This window comes from Primulina tabacum, chromosome 14 (genome assembly GCF_025594145.1).
Source record: "Primulina tabacum isolate GXHZ01 chromosome 14, ASM2559414v2, whole genome shotgun sequence".
NCBI lineage: Eukaryota > Viridiplantae > Streptophyta > Magnoliopsida > Lamiales > Gesneriaceae > Primulina > Primulina tabacum.
Window position 1 is genome coordinate 3,931,781 of NC_134563.1, and position 13,420 is coordinate 3,945,200.

Genomic DNA, 13,420 nt, shown 5'->3' on the forward strand with positions numbered 1-13,420 from the left:
TTACCATTTTCAGCTCGTTATTATCTTCCTCCTCCCTCCTCTGTTCTTTATGCCACCAAAATAAAATCTGAACGCCAAATCTAGAAAATTTTTTGTGACTGTACGAAGAATCTACTGTTGATTTTTTTCACATTTTGTAAATTTTTTAATTTCATGAAGCCTCCGAGGATCGTCTTTCATTAAACTGGTATGTTTTTCGGATTGAAGCATTTATACGATTTCGGAATTTTTTTGAGAATTTATATTGCATTAATCTCGTATTCAATGCTTGTGTTTTGCCTTGAATTCATTTATTTGAAGCTGAAGATTAAGCTTTGCCATTTTTCGGAAATTAAAAATTAGGACGAATAATAACCAGCCATTAATTTTGTTGAATTTTAAATGCTATTTTTCTCATTTCGTTTTTTCATATTTTTCCTTTTTTTTTTTCCCTAGAATTTTTGGCTCAGCATTCTTTATTTTTCTTTTGAGGGCTGATGCTCCTGGGTTGATTGGTTTTGTTTGAATCTCCTCTGTCATGCTGATGTGACTAGACATTATCGGGATGCTATTTCAAATAATTAGTTAACGTAGAATAATGATAATTATTACATTCGAGGTTAATTCAATAGAATATTTTCGTTGTAATGATATTCTACTTCTTTGTTTGTGTTTTTTTTAAATATTTTTTCAGGTCTACATAAAGATCACCTGTGTTTTACCTTGCTGGACATGGACGCTTCAGAGATTGAAGATAATTTACTCTCCATTGGTGAACCGAAGGTATGGATCAGGGCTCATAAATGCAGAGGAATTTTTTATTTTTTGACCATGTTTTTTGAAATTATTTGGGGTTGAATATTGCCGAATGATTTTATTTACAAGAATGTGGAAGCATTAAATGATACTGGAGTTTAAATTCTTGACTTGATCTTAATCTTGTCTCCTTCGTCGCATAGAGCACTCATTTAACAGCATTCTCAGCAGGAACATCTCGATTTTTCCTAGACGTGCTGTTTGCTAATTGGCAAATAAACTTTGGATTTCAAGTTTTTTGTGCTATTTGTTAGTCCATTTATTTGTTATATGTTGGAATGTTTTGGTGGGTTTTTTCACCTTAGTTTTGTTGGTTTAGTTACATGGTGAGATGTGCAAGAACCTATGTTCCGTGTATGCGAAAGTATTGACGATATTCCCCGATCTAGAGGCGGCTCGACCAAGGAGCACATCTGGTATTCAAGCCCTATGTGCTCTGCATATAGCACTTGAAAAGACCAAGACTATTCTTCAGCATTGCGCAGAATGTAGTAAACTTTACCTGGTAAGACTCATCCTTTTTAACTTCTGTACTGTTATTTATCTGAAACATGCAAAAAAAGAAATGTGAATTTGGAAATGGTAGCTGCCACCACCTAATCTCCCATTTTTTGTATTCCATCAAAATTTATGGAGTCGGCTTATTTTATGTTTAATACGAAAATGTGAATTTTGTTAATCAATTCCTCCATCGCATTGTTGGGGCTTAATTCTCCACACCTTTTCTTCATTAGGCAATAACTGGAGATTCTGTGGTTATGAAATTTGAGAAAGCACGATGTGCAGTTGAAGATAGTTTAAAACGGGTTGAAGATATCGTTCCACCAGCCATTGGCAGTCAGGTGATTCCGAAATTTGTTATGTATCCGTTTCTTGGATTTTTTTGGTACAAATGGTACATTACGTCATTAGAAATTTTTTTGAATTTTAGTCTTCTGTTTTTTTCCAGATTGCTGAGATTTTAGGTGAACTTGGAAGGATCGAGTTTTCTCTTGATCCAATTGAGAAGCAAACAGGTGATGACATTATTGGATTGCTTCAACAAGGGAGAAATTTCAACAATAATTCTCATGACAACGAGGAGCTTGAATCTTTTCATCAGGCTGCATCTAGGCTTGGTATCACCTCTTCAAGAGCAGCACTTAGAGAGAGAAGAGCTTTGAAGAAACTCGTGGAAAGAGCCCGATCTGACGACGATAAAAGGAAGGAGTCTATCATAGCTTATCTCATGCATCTTATGAGAAAGTACTCAAAGGTTTTCAGGGGCGAGTTTTCGGATGACAATGACTCACAAGGATCAACACCTTGCTCCCCTACTATCCAGGGATCTTTTGAAGATGGTAACATGCTTGGGCGTAATGGTTTTGCTTTTGATCGGCAGTTTTCAAAACTCAGTTCTTTCAATTTCAAGCCAAACTTCAGGAGATCAGAACAGATTCCTGTGCCTCCTGAAGAGTTAAGGTGCCCTATATCATTACAACTTATGTATGATCCAGTCATCATAGCTTCGGGGCAAACATATGAAAGGGTTTGTATAGAAAAATGGTTTGGTGATGGCCACAACACTTGTCCTAAAACTCAGCAGCAGCTCCCTCATCTTTCTTTGACTCCCAATTACTGTGTTAAAGGATTGGTGGCTAGTTGGTGTGAAATCAATAAGATTCCTGTTCCGGACAGTCCACCAGAATCACTGGATCTCAACTACTGGAGGCTAGTGTTGTCCGAAAGTGACTCTGCAAACTCAAAGTCGTTAGAAAGCTTAGAATCATGCAAGTTCAAGGGTGTTAAGGTTGAACCTTTGAATGACAGTGGTATCATTGAGGAGGCTGAAGGAAATGAACTGGAAGCAACTTCTGCGCAAGATGGGGATTGTGGAGATTATCATGCCTTCAAACGATGTCACGATTGTTTGGCCATCTTAGAGAAAGATGATGACTTAATGGAGAAATGCAAAGTGGTGGAGCAGCTAAGGCACTTGCTAAAAGATGATGAAGAAGCCAGGGTTTATATGGGGGCTAATGGTTTTGTAGAAGCTTTGCTGCATTTCTTGGACGCTGCTGTCTCTGACAGGAATAGGATGGCTCAAGAAATCGGGGCAATGGCTCTCTTCAATCTCGCTGTAAATAATAACAGGTTCAACAACATCCATATCAAATGATTTTGAAATTCCTTTGAAAAACCCAAGTTTTTTAAAGATTTTTTCAACCAATTGTTGCTGAAATTTATTCGATACTGCAGAAAAAATTTATGAGCTATACATACCGTATTACTGTAGACATTTATATAGCCTTTAAATAACATTTTATGAGCATCGTGTTTACGTAGTTTCAACGCTTTTTTCAGAAACAAAGAATTGTTATTGGCTTCAGGAGTGCTTCCAATATTGCGAAAAATGATAGCTAATACCGATTCTGTTGGAGCAACAACTGCCCTTTACCTAAACCTTTCCTGCCTCGAGGAGGCCAAAGCCATTATGGGGACTACGCAGGAAGCTGTATATTTCTTGATCTCCGTCCTTAAGCATGAAACAGATGAACAATGTAAGATCGATGCCCTTCACACCCTATACAACATTTCCAGTCATTCGACCAATATCCCTCACCTTCTGGGAGCTGGTATCATTGATGGCCTTCAAAATCTCATCACACATCCCAGTGACCACTCTTCAACAGAGAAGTGCATTGCCATGTTAATTTACTTAGCTTCGAGTAAATCTGCAATAGATGAAATCATTGCCTCTCCTGGGCTTATTACCGGGCTTGCTACTATCTTGGATATCGGTGAGCCTGTAGAACAAGAACAAGCAGCAGCTTGTCTTCTGATATTATGTAATACGAGTGACAAGTGCTGTGAAATGGTTCTTCAAGAAGGTGTGATACCTTCATTAGTGTCGATTTCCGTAAATGGGACACTTAGAGGTAAACAGAAAGCCCAAAAGCTTCTGATGCTATTCCGGGAGCAGCGGCAACGAGATCCTTCACCTGTTCCTACTCGACCGATGCCTGAGAATAGTGAGATCGCCTTGCCTTCTCAAAATTCAAAGCCATTATGCAAGTCAATCTCGCGGCGAAAAGTGGGTAAAGCATTGAGTTGGTGGAAAAACAAGAGCTTTTCTGTGTACCAGTGTTGAAAAAATCGCTGCCTTATCTCTGGAAAGAGTTGTCCTCCCTTGTAATTTATGCCTTGGCTTTTCTAGTATCATGAATCTCTTAGAAGAAATGTACAGGCAACTTTAATCACCGGAGTATCTAGCATTGTTTCCAGTCCCTAGATCTATGTTTTCAAGAAAATGTAGCTAAAATTAGGTGTGAATATTTGGTTGTAAATCCTCTGGATTTTGTTTCGGGGCAGAGTTTCCATGAGCAGCTTGCGTTATAAATGTCTCGTTTCCTCACAATTTCAAATATTCTACTATTCTCTTGAAGATTCTTCCAAGGTTTGAGATGAGCCTTTCTTTCAGTGCATGTGGAATAATTCGATTACTAGGAAGGTTCAGGTGAGGCTAACAAAGCACAATAGGTTAATTAACCACACATAGAAATTGTCGCAGATGAATATATCACATTCAAGAATCCTAGGACGGACACATGGCTCATCTAACATCAATATTTCAATTTCTGCACATAGAAAAATCAACTAGTTTATTATTTTAAAATTTGAGTAAAATTTGTCTGACAAAAACTTGTGTGAGACGGTCTCACGGATTGTATTTTGTGAGACGGATCTCTTATTTGTGTCATCCATAAAAAAATATTATTTTTTATGCTAAGAGTATTACTTTTTATTGTGAATATCGGTAAGCTTGACCCGTCTCACAGATAAAGCTTCGTGAAATCGTCTCACAAGAGACCTACTCAATTTGTCTTAGATAGGTTTAAGACAAATTTTATAATCGTACCATTTTGATATAAATCTGTCGTAAGAAAATCGTGAATTTTTCTATCCGACACCCACTCTGTCAAACTTACGTTAACATGTGAGGAATCCACGTGATGCTTGAAAATTATAAACTAGAAAAATAAAGTGTCCTTTTCAAAAAAATTTGACATCAATGGGAACTTTCACTCGCCCATTCATCCACCTTCTCCGCACAGCTTCCATCTTTCGGTGAATCGAATTCGATTCTGCAACTGAAAATGATTGAATACTCCGCTTTACAGCCAAATAATATGCTGATCGAATTCCACGACGTCGTGTGAAAGCTCCTCCCACTCTTCATCAGACTCATCAACATCGTTTAAATGTATGCGTAGAAAAAAAAAAGATTCGTTATTTCTATGCTGCTTCGCTGCTTAGTGCTTTAATTTCCTATGCTTAAATCGAACCTTTCACTCGGTAACAGTTTCAAGACTTTTCGTATGTTTTACGGTTTTCTTGTAGGAAGCTTAGTTGATTTGCTTACGTTTGTTTATTCTTTTCGTTGGGTTCAATTTTCTTTTTGCATGGATTTCGTCTTTAAGCCTTTTTTTTCCATTATTGATGATCTATAGCTCGACAATTGACCGTTTCTTTGTCGGCTTTTGGAAATTCTTGTAATTAAAATGAATCTAGGCTCAGGTGTGTGATGAATATCTGGTGTTTTTTGGTTAAGAATATATTGTTTCGGAAGGGTTTTGTTTACTGCTGATGATTTGGACAAAGTTATGTGTTTTTTGCTCTTTTTCTTTTTTCAGTTAATGATCAATTATATTTATGTTCATAACTTGATATCCATTTATTAAGCTCTTGAACTTTGAATTTGGATGAATGGATTTTGTCCAAATTATTGGATCAAAATTTTTCTGGCAACAGAACTGATGAAGAGGTATTTTTGGATTCGTACAATTTGAAGTTTTGGAGTCGATGAGAAATTTATATAGATTTGATTGACATAATTTCTCATTAATATCTTGATTTGAAATGATATGCATAGAGCTTTTTGTTTTGCTAAGAAGATTTATCTTAATATTAGTGGATGAGTGTAGATGAATTTGAAGAACAAGAAGAAAGCATCAAATATTGCGTCCCTTATTCCTTTTTCCTTTTTCCCTTTTTATCCTTGTTTTTTTCGCTTGCAATTATCCTTCGCACAGTTTATAATTTATTGAAGGTCGGTAATCAGGTTTTAAAATGACTTGTAAATTGCATTATCTGCAGGTATACCTGGTGATGGAAGGTGTTTGTTCCGGTCAGTGGTTCATGGCGCTTGTCTACGAGCAGGAAAGGCATCTCCAACAGAAAACCGTGAAAGGGAACTTGCAGATGAGCTTAGAGCAACGGTACAGAATCCTTTCTTTCTGCTCTGCTGTTTTGAGGGAATTCAGTTGCTTATAATTGCATGTTTTACTTGGGATTCCTTGGTTTTGCAGGTCGCAGATGAATTTATCAAGAGGCGTGCAGATTCTGAATGGTATGATTTGATCCTCGGAAAATTGAAGGATTAGTGCTGAAAACTTTTGAGTTTTTCACCTTTGTTAGTTATGTATCGATTAACTTTGCATTTCAACTCCAGGTAAGAATAAGTAGTTCAAATATGAAACACTCAAAACAACATTTTTGGGAATATGTTGTCGAGCATGTTGTATCTTGAGTATAGAATAGCAACTTCGCACTGTTTATCCATGAATAACAACTTCAATATATTTCATCTTCAGGTTTGTAGAAGGTGATTTTGATACTTATGTTGCACAGATGCGACAGCCCCATGTATGGGGTGGGGAACCTGAGCTTCTCATGTCATCACATGTTTTACAGTACGTGCTCTCAATGTTTTTTGTTTGCATTTATATTTCCTTCTTTGCATGGAGAAAATTCACTCAATTTAATAAAATAAAAATTGTCTAGCGAGCTTCTTGAATATTACTTCATTACTGCACCACATCTTTAGGCTCTTGGGATCCATTATTTTCTACGATTGTGCGTCGGCTAATAGTCCTACTTGCTAACAAGGCACAGAACCAGTCATCCACAGAATACAACTATATGAATTACATGCCGATGAACTAGCTATACTGTACTGCACTCAACCTTTTGGTAAATAATAATCATCGTCATAATGGTTGCAACCCACTAATACTTGGCAAAATGCAAAAACTCTTCGGTGTGGGCTATTAGATGAAAAATGTTGACAATAAATTAACGGGAAAGGAAAAACATTTTCAGGGTTCCAATAACTGTTCACATGTTGGATAAGAGGACTAATTCTGTCAAGACTATAGCTGAATACGGCCAAGAATATGGGAAGGAGAATCCAATCCGCGTATTGTATCATGGTTGTGGGCACTATGACGCGTTAACGAGCTCTTTAGATGGTTCACAGCGGAAGATGTAATTCTCCTCTTTATGAGCTATTTTTCTCGTGTCAAACTACAAGCCCTGGACAAGTTTATTCTTGTTAAAACGTGTACCACATTTTGCGTCTTGCTAATTTTGCAGGAATAAAAGTAGATGAAACAATCCTCGGGTCCAATTTAGGTTGCATCAATCCAGCAGAAAAGAAGATGGAATCAAAATTGTAAGGAAAATTGGGATGGCTTCCTGGTGATTCGAATATCAGCTGAATAAATACTCCGAACTCCAGTTGCTTGACATTGTCATTAAATTTCAAATATTACTTACTTAAAATACACAATTTATCAGATAATATACACTTTGATCATTTGAATATAGAAGAACGATGAAGGGGCTGGATCGAATTCAGTCCACATTAATTTATTTTGTCTTTCAATATTTACTAGCGTATCTTAATTTACAATGAAAGATACTCTCTCAACTATTCAACGTCTTTCCATATTTCCCGAAGCAGCTGATATCTGACAACATTCCTCCCACCCTTTTCCTTTGGCATCAAGCTGAGTTTAGCTAAAGCAGAAGAAGTGAGGAAGCTATCAGGAATGATTGATGTCAACGGTGAGTCGAGTTCATCCAACTCATCGTCACTAGCGTATGATTTCTTGAGTGTTGATAGTCTGCTACTTTGAAGCACTTGGCTTCCAACTTCTCCCACACAAGTTAGCAAAGCTGCTGCGGGTGGTGAATATTTTGTGGGAGTTGCGGTGCAAGGAAAGGGTGTGACCATATCTTCGTGACGGTCAGAAATATCCTGAATGGAGAAAAAAAACTCTCAAGTTGAGAATAACTTGTACGCCTCCAGAGAATGCACGCAATAAGGTGTTGAAATATGGCAATGAAAATTTGATGGTATCACATGGAATGAGTATACGAGGAAGTACCGACCTCGGAATCAAGGGCAGCAATTATGTTGCGTGGCATCGGTTCAGGACAGAATTCATCAGGAACGAAATTGTTCAGAACCTTTTTGATTAGGGCTGGACCAAATGTCGGGCAAACCTTCACAGGAGAAAACCATAGAAGATTGATTGCAAATCAAAGATTCTATGCTATTCGGGTTATATCTAGAATCATGAAATGCATGTGTGTTTCACCAACACTCTATGCGGATCACGTGGGTGTCATCAAATGTAACATAGACAATATTATTCGATTTGATGGTGTGAGTCACCTCTTTTCGGGTGGACGCATCAGCAAGCATTCCAAATGGAAGCATCATAAGATTACTTAATGCATGGAGGAGCCTGAAAGCCTTGAAAGATTTTGGTTTGTTGCCATCAACAAGAATGTTAGTATCCTCATACGACTCATCTTCTATGCCGAAAAGATCTGTGAGCCATCTGGACCAGTTCCCGATCTACAATAAATGTAAAAAAAATAAAAAATCAATAATTTTAAGCTCTATATTGAAAGCAAAAGGGCTCGGTCTGGTCTCGAAATGTTTGATATCAAACAATGAGTATCCGCAACCAAGATCAGTTAGTTCCACACTCACAGCATTTTTTAACTGTGCACCAGCTCCAAAGCTTGTTTTTCCAGCTGGAATTGGGAGGACTTTGGAATCACTAATGGGATCAGAAAAAGGATCAGTTGGCATTTCTTCAGCAGATTCACGTAGGATAGCATTGAACATTGCAACGTCCAATCTATTAACTAGCTGCTCCATTACCTAACAGAAAAAAGCAATTCTGTAGCGTTTGAATTTTAAATATGTTTATCAAATTCAGACAACGAACCCAATTCACCCCTGGAACACCAGGAAGTAACAAGTAAGGGGAAGGTAATTCAACTGTATAAGTTGATCCAAGAACCCTTGCCCAGCTGTTGTGGAATGTGAGCGTTATATTCTCCCACCCAACCCATGCTCACCCTCGTCTGGTGTAGACCCAAGGTGATCCTGGGTGGGATCGGACATTCCTCGGCACATACACATGGGTTCCACTTTAGAACCAATTTGTCATGTGCCTAATCCACCCTTGGAAAACTAGTTAGTGAAGGATATCCCTGTATACATTCACAAGTAGACGTGGGGTGGTATGAAATGTACCAGTCTAACCAGCACAGATAAGCAGCCACATTCATGCCCTCCAGCTCGGATTGGACAAAGCCTTTCACATGCATCTTTGAATGCTTTCTTCCATAACTCTATAGACAAGTTTCCCAGTTCATGATTACCCGTATTATTTCTTCTTCCATTTGATTTCTTCATGTCTGAGCTGTTGTTAGTTCTATCACTACTTTTTGCTAGATTTGGCTGCATATGTGGGGTAAAAGTCTGCAGCAAATGAAACATTATCATCATTCTTAATTTCAAAAACTGATTAATAGGGGGCATTCAGTTGGTTTTAACATATTGAAAATAGTGAAAGTAGTTGTGACCTGCCACCAAACCGATTCCACGATCCGAGAAAAGAGCCAAGATTCAACCTTTTCTAGTGCAATAATGAATGTCAAGACATCCTCAAAATCATCAAATTCTTCAGTTGGTTTAGTAATCTCCCCATCCATGTGAGAGGAGTCTAGCTGTTTATTTGTAATTCTTCCAGCCGATTCAGATTCGGCCCATTCGGGACCATCATGTTTCATTCGTGATACATTAGAATGTGGTAATTCTGCAGCGATTTGGCTGACAATGGCCCTCAACATAATTGAATTTGATAACCAGTATGTCAACCTGTAACATTCACATTAAAAATCTTGATTATTGATATCATGATACATTTTTAAGTTCTAACAGTTCAAATTTTGGTGATATGTGTAGCATGAAAAAGGAGAAAATGTGGATGTCTGTTTAATAGGCACATAAACAAAGTTACCTTGGGACATCGTTTCCACATGATTTAGAAACCAAAACCAAACCAGACACTGCAGCTCTTGCTGCACTAGATCGCTTTGCTTGAGATCCATCTCGGCAAATGTTACTGTAAAATCTTGAAATTCGTCTAGCTGGGGCATGGACCTTATTTCCCGAACTGGCATGCTCAGCAACTACTGAATATAATCCAACCTCAATTGCTGCAGCTTCTTTCAGTTCTTCCTCAAGCATCTCAATTCTAGTTTTCCATTCATTTTTACTGTCAAAATGCTGACCTTTTTGTTCCTTTCCTTTCTGTTTTGCACTAAGTTTACCTTTCTTGTGATAGACATCATATACATCGAGGTCTGTTGCTTTTTCCCCAGCATAAAAGTCGGCCAGAAATCCATTCCCTTTAGCTGTGCCGTGTATTTGGACAGATTTTACGTGCTTCAACTGAGGTTTGTTATTGATGGATGGTGGGACTAACGGAGATTTTCTATTTGGAGCAAGAGTATCGTTTCTTGTTGTCACCTGCCTTTTTGTCTTATCATCTGATAATTTATCGAGTAACTTATTCCCTGTAGAACGGCTTGTCCCTTCCAATATCTGATCATCCCATTGAATATCTTTTCTTACCCTTTCCTCAATGGTATTCGCCAAACCAACATGTGAGTTGTCAATCAAAACATCTTCTGGTTGCAACTCTCTATCTTGAGAAGAACTGCTTTTTCTATAAATATCGGCTTCAGGAGAAAATCTTATGAAGGATTTGTCTTCTACATATTGCTGAGTGTTTCTGCTACTTTTATAGTTGCTGTTAGCAATAACTTCATGGGAATTGGGGTAAACACTTCCCCTCACAAAACCTATTGCGGTGTTATTAGGCTTAGTAAGTATCTCTCGGAAACTTATGGATGAGGGAGAGGATCTAATGGAGGGGGAAACAGAGTTCTTGACAGATGTCATACTTCGCTCAGAAAACTTGGACAATGAAACATAGTCATTTACATGATTTCTGGCATCAAATAACGAATCATTTGATGGAGGCCTTAAGTTCTTGTTTTGCTCTTTCAAAGAGTCGGTTCCAGCATTTCCATATCCATTCTGCATTTTTAACTTCAAATAAGTATCACGAGGAGATACACGTACACGCATAGAGTAGAAAGAATTATCAGTACTATGCAGTAAGATAAGTAATGTAGCCTAAGTATAGATGTCTAGATCAACTAAATTTAAGAAAACTTGCTTACCTTCTCATTATGAGATGGTGAAGTTGTTACAGACATGATGGTTGATGAACCAGCGGCCATCGATGAATGTGAAGAAGTATCATCATCAGTAAAAGAGGCGATTTCTGAGCTATTGTCATCATATTCAAGGAAGGGAACTTTAGGTGAGGAATTAGAGCTATCCCTATCAACCGGATCAAAACTAATAATTAAAGCCGGTTGGACTGAAATACTTGAACTTTTCTTGAAGCTTAAAGGGACATTTATACTTAACAAATGATTAATCAGTCCATAATCTGCAAGATTCAATGAAGCTGTCCCCAAGAGTTGTCCTTTAGCCTTATCTTTCCGAGGCTCGAACAAGCTAAACTCCAAATAATTCTTTTTAAACTTGTCGCCAGCTTTCTTATCTTGGTGAAGAGTAATAGGAAGCATGAAAGACTCATTAAATACGATACTGGATTCCCCAGCAACAGAGAGAAATGAACCAAAATTCTGATCACCATTTTCCCACTGAATCAAAACGGTTTGAACAGATTTAAGAGACTCAGATGGTGGCCAAGGCCTAATCTCCTGTATATGGACAATGAACTGAACTCTAACTGAAGCACCCCGTTTGTGCTTCGACCTCAGCCCAAGAACCATAGCTAGAGCAAGATAATTAAAAACTAAAGCTGGTTGGTTGATACTGATTGAATACAACATGGTGAGAAAAGAATAAAATTCGTCATAGACAATTTAGGTAATAACATTCATGAAAACAATCAACAGATAAAAATCTTCCAAGATTTTCTCGGAATAACTCGATTTTTGCATTTTTCATCTATGTATTAAGAGTTGATAATAATTCAGAAATAAGATGATGTTCGCCAACTATCTCTAAAGAATCACAAATACCCAGAAAATCTAAAGAATCACAAATACCCAGAAAACCAGAAACACAGTTTTTTTTTAGAAAAGAAACAGATGCATTATGAGCGACTCAGGATTTGGTGCAACAGCTTAATTTATGATGGAACCTCAAAATAAATAAATAAATAAACACTATGCATGCATTTGAAAATTTGGCATTCCAGTATATTGCCTTGGGTTGCACAGCAGATACATCCTCAAAAAATTACCGTAAAGACTATACCAGTCAAGCAGACCAAACAAAGAGAAAACGATCAAGCTAAAATGGCCGCATTTGCAAAGTACCAAAATAAAGAATCATATCATATTATCACTGCATAATAATCGCCATTTTAATTTCACGATTCAGCAAAATCTTCCAAAAAAGAAACAAACCATTAAAGACCAAGCACCTAATCGAGCATCCAGCTATCCCACATGCCACAACACAACAATGGTACAAAAAACACAGAACATCACAGTTGCATCCATAATTATCAATGAAAAATCCACTACATTGAGCTAACTACGAGAAACAAGAAACAGACACGAAGAAAAAAAGTGAGTCTTTTACCAGAAGATTGAAGAACAAAAGAAACTCGTGCTTCTTACAATGCTTTTTAAATCATTGATCTTGTTTATTCTCGCAGATGGGATTCCTTGTTTGTTTGATGAGAAAGCTAAAGTAGGCGTAAGAAAGTCCAAAAGATTGAAAATTCAGAAGAGGTAAAGGAAGAAGAAGATGCGTTTACCGCGCGTGGAGAAAAGTCCCCAAGGTTTTAGTTATCTACTTTTGCTTTAAGTTTCTATTCTTTTATTCGCACATATATATAAAATGCTAGTAATTAAACCAGAAAAAGGAAATGATAATGCCAAAATGAATATCAAGATAAATATCAAGATATACAAGAAATATTTATTGGACATTACTTTTTTTCACATATATTTGTTCGTGAGACGGATAAATCGTCCATTTTCATATTTATAATAAAAGTAATACATTTAACATAAAAAATAATTTTTTTTATGGGTAATTCAAATAAAATATTCGTCTCACAAAATTGATATTTGAGACCGTCTCACATAAATTTTTGTATAATAAAAATTATTATACGTATCACAACGATTTATAACAAAAAAATATGGAAATATGAAAACATGACTTTCTTAATATCCGTATTTAGTTTTTTTTCTCAGTGGTGATACGTGAACTTTTCCTTATACTTGAATTTTAATTTTGTCGATGAAATTTGACTTGATTTCATCATAAAAACACTTCACTTTTCATGTTTATATTTATTTTATAAGATAGATATTACTCATCAAAATTCTTATCAATTATTAATATTCATCAAAATTCTTATCAATTATTAAGAGC

The 13,420-nt window shown here is 36.9% G+C and overlaps 3 protein-coding genes across 9 annotated transcripts; 2 read left to right on the forward strand and 1 right to left on the reverse strand.

Annotated features, from left to right (window-relative positions):
• Positions 1-4,225, forward strand: LOC142524567 (U-box domain-containing protein 6-like). Its single transcript, XM_075628609.1, has 6 exons — positions 1-187; positions 674-762; positions 1,115-1,300; positions 1,530-1,637; positions 1,745-2,928; positions 3,139-4,225. Exons 2-6 carry the CDS (start codon positions 712-714, stop codon positions 3,923-3,925), a joined length of 2,316 nt encoding a protein of 771 aa, XP_075484724.1. The 5' UTR covers positions 1-187; positions 674-711; the 3' UTR covers positions 3,926-4,225.
• A 589-nt stretch (positions 4,226-4,814) lies between these two features.
• Positions 4,815-7,487, forward strand: LOC142525670 (OVARIAN TUMOR DOMAIN-containing deubiquitinating enzyme 4-like). Of its 3 annotated transcripts, none has more exons than XM_075630026.1 (6): positions 4,815-5,151; positions 5,932-6,053; positions 6,144-6,184; positions 6,429-6,527; positions 6,937-7,101; positions 7,210-7,487. In XM_075630026.1, exons 1-6 carry the CDS (start codon positions 5,106-5,108, stop codon positions 7,223-7,225), a joined length of 489 nt encoding a protein of 162 aa, XP_075486141.1. In that variant the 5' UTR covers positions 4,815-5,105; the 3' UTR covers positions 7,226-7,487. The 3 variants fall into 3 exon arrangements, with proteins under 3 accessions (XP_075486141.1, XP_075486142.1, XP_075486143.1); XM_075630027.1 differs by having other exon boundaries at positions 4,816-5,130; XM_075630028.1 differs by lacking the exon at positions 4,815-5,151 and adding an exon at positions 5,163-5,352.
• LOC142525669 (uncharacterized) lies at positions 7,439-12,849 on the reverse strand. Of its 5 annotated transcripts, none has more exons than XM_075630025.1 (9): positions 12,655-12,849; positions 11,173-11,798; positions 9,942-11,026; positions 9,505-9,799; positions 9,173-9,400; positions 8,621-8,794; positions 8,297-8,482; positions 8,011-8,124; positions 7,439-7,876 (listed from the first exon to the last, which is right to left on the reverse strand). In XM_075630025.1, the coding sequence occupies exons 2-9, from the start codon at positions 11,794-11,796 to the stop codon at positions 7,547-7,549; spliced, it is 3,036 nt and encodes a 1,011-aa protein (XP_075486140.1). In that variant the 5' UTR covers positions 11,797-11,798; positions 12,655-12,849; the 3' UTR covers positions 7,439-7,546. The 5 variants fall into 5 exon arrangements, with proteins under 5 accessions (XP_075486140.1, XP_075486139.1, XP_075486138.1 ...); XM_075630024.1 differs by having other exon boundaries at positions 11,173-11,839; XM_075630023.1 differs by having other exon boundaries at positions 12,617-12,849.
• Between the last annotated feature and the right edge of the window lie 571 nt (positions 12,850-13,420).

Coding starts and splice junctions, on each gene's coding strand:
- LOC142524567 (XM_075628609.1), top strand. CDS start 712: ATGGACGCTTCAGAGATTGAAGATAATTTACTCTCCATTGGTGAACCG. Junction 763..1,114: donor TCTCCATTGGTGAACCGAAG/GTATGGATCAGG, acceptor TTGTTGGTTTAG/TTACATGGTGAGATGTGCAA. Junction 2,929..3,138: donor CTCGCTGTAAATAATAACAG/GTTCAACAACAT, acceptor CGCTTTTTTCAG/AAACAAAGAATTGTTATTGG.
- LOC142525670 (XM_075630026.1), top strand. CDS start 5,106: ATGCTTAAATCGAACCTTTCACTCGGTAACAGTTTCAAGACTTTTC. Junction 5,152..5,931: donor TAACAGTTTCAAGACTTTTC/GTATGTTTTACG, acceptor CATTATCTGCAG/GTATACCTGGTGATGGAAGG. Junction 6,054..6,143: donor CAGATGAGCTTAGAGCAACG/GTACAGAATCCT, acceptor TTGGTTTTGCAG/GTCGCAGATGAATTTATCAA.
- LOC142525669 (XM_075630021.1), bottom strand. CDS start 11,856: ATGTTGTATTCAATCAGTATCAACCAACCAGCTTTAGTTTTTAATTAT. Junction 9,800..9,941: donor TGTGGAAACGATGTCCCAAG/GTAACTTTGTTT, acceptor TGAATGTTACAG/GTTGACATACTGGTTATCAA. Junction 8,795..9,172: donor TATCTGTGCTGGTTAGACTG/GTACATTTCATA, acceptor TTTTTCTGTTAG/GTAATGGAGCAGCTAGTTAA.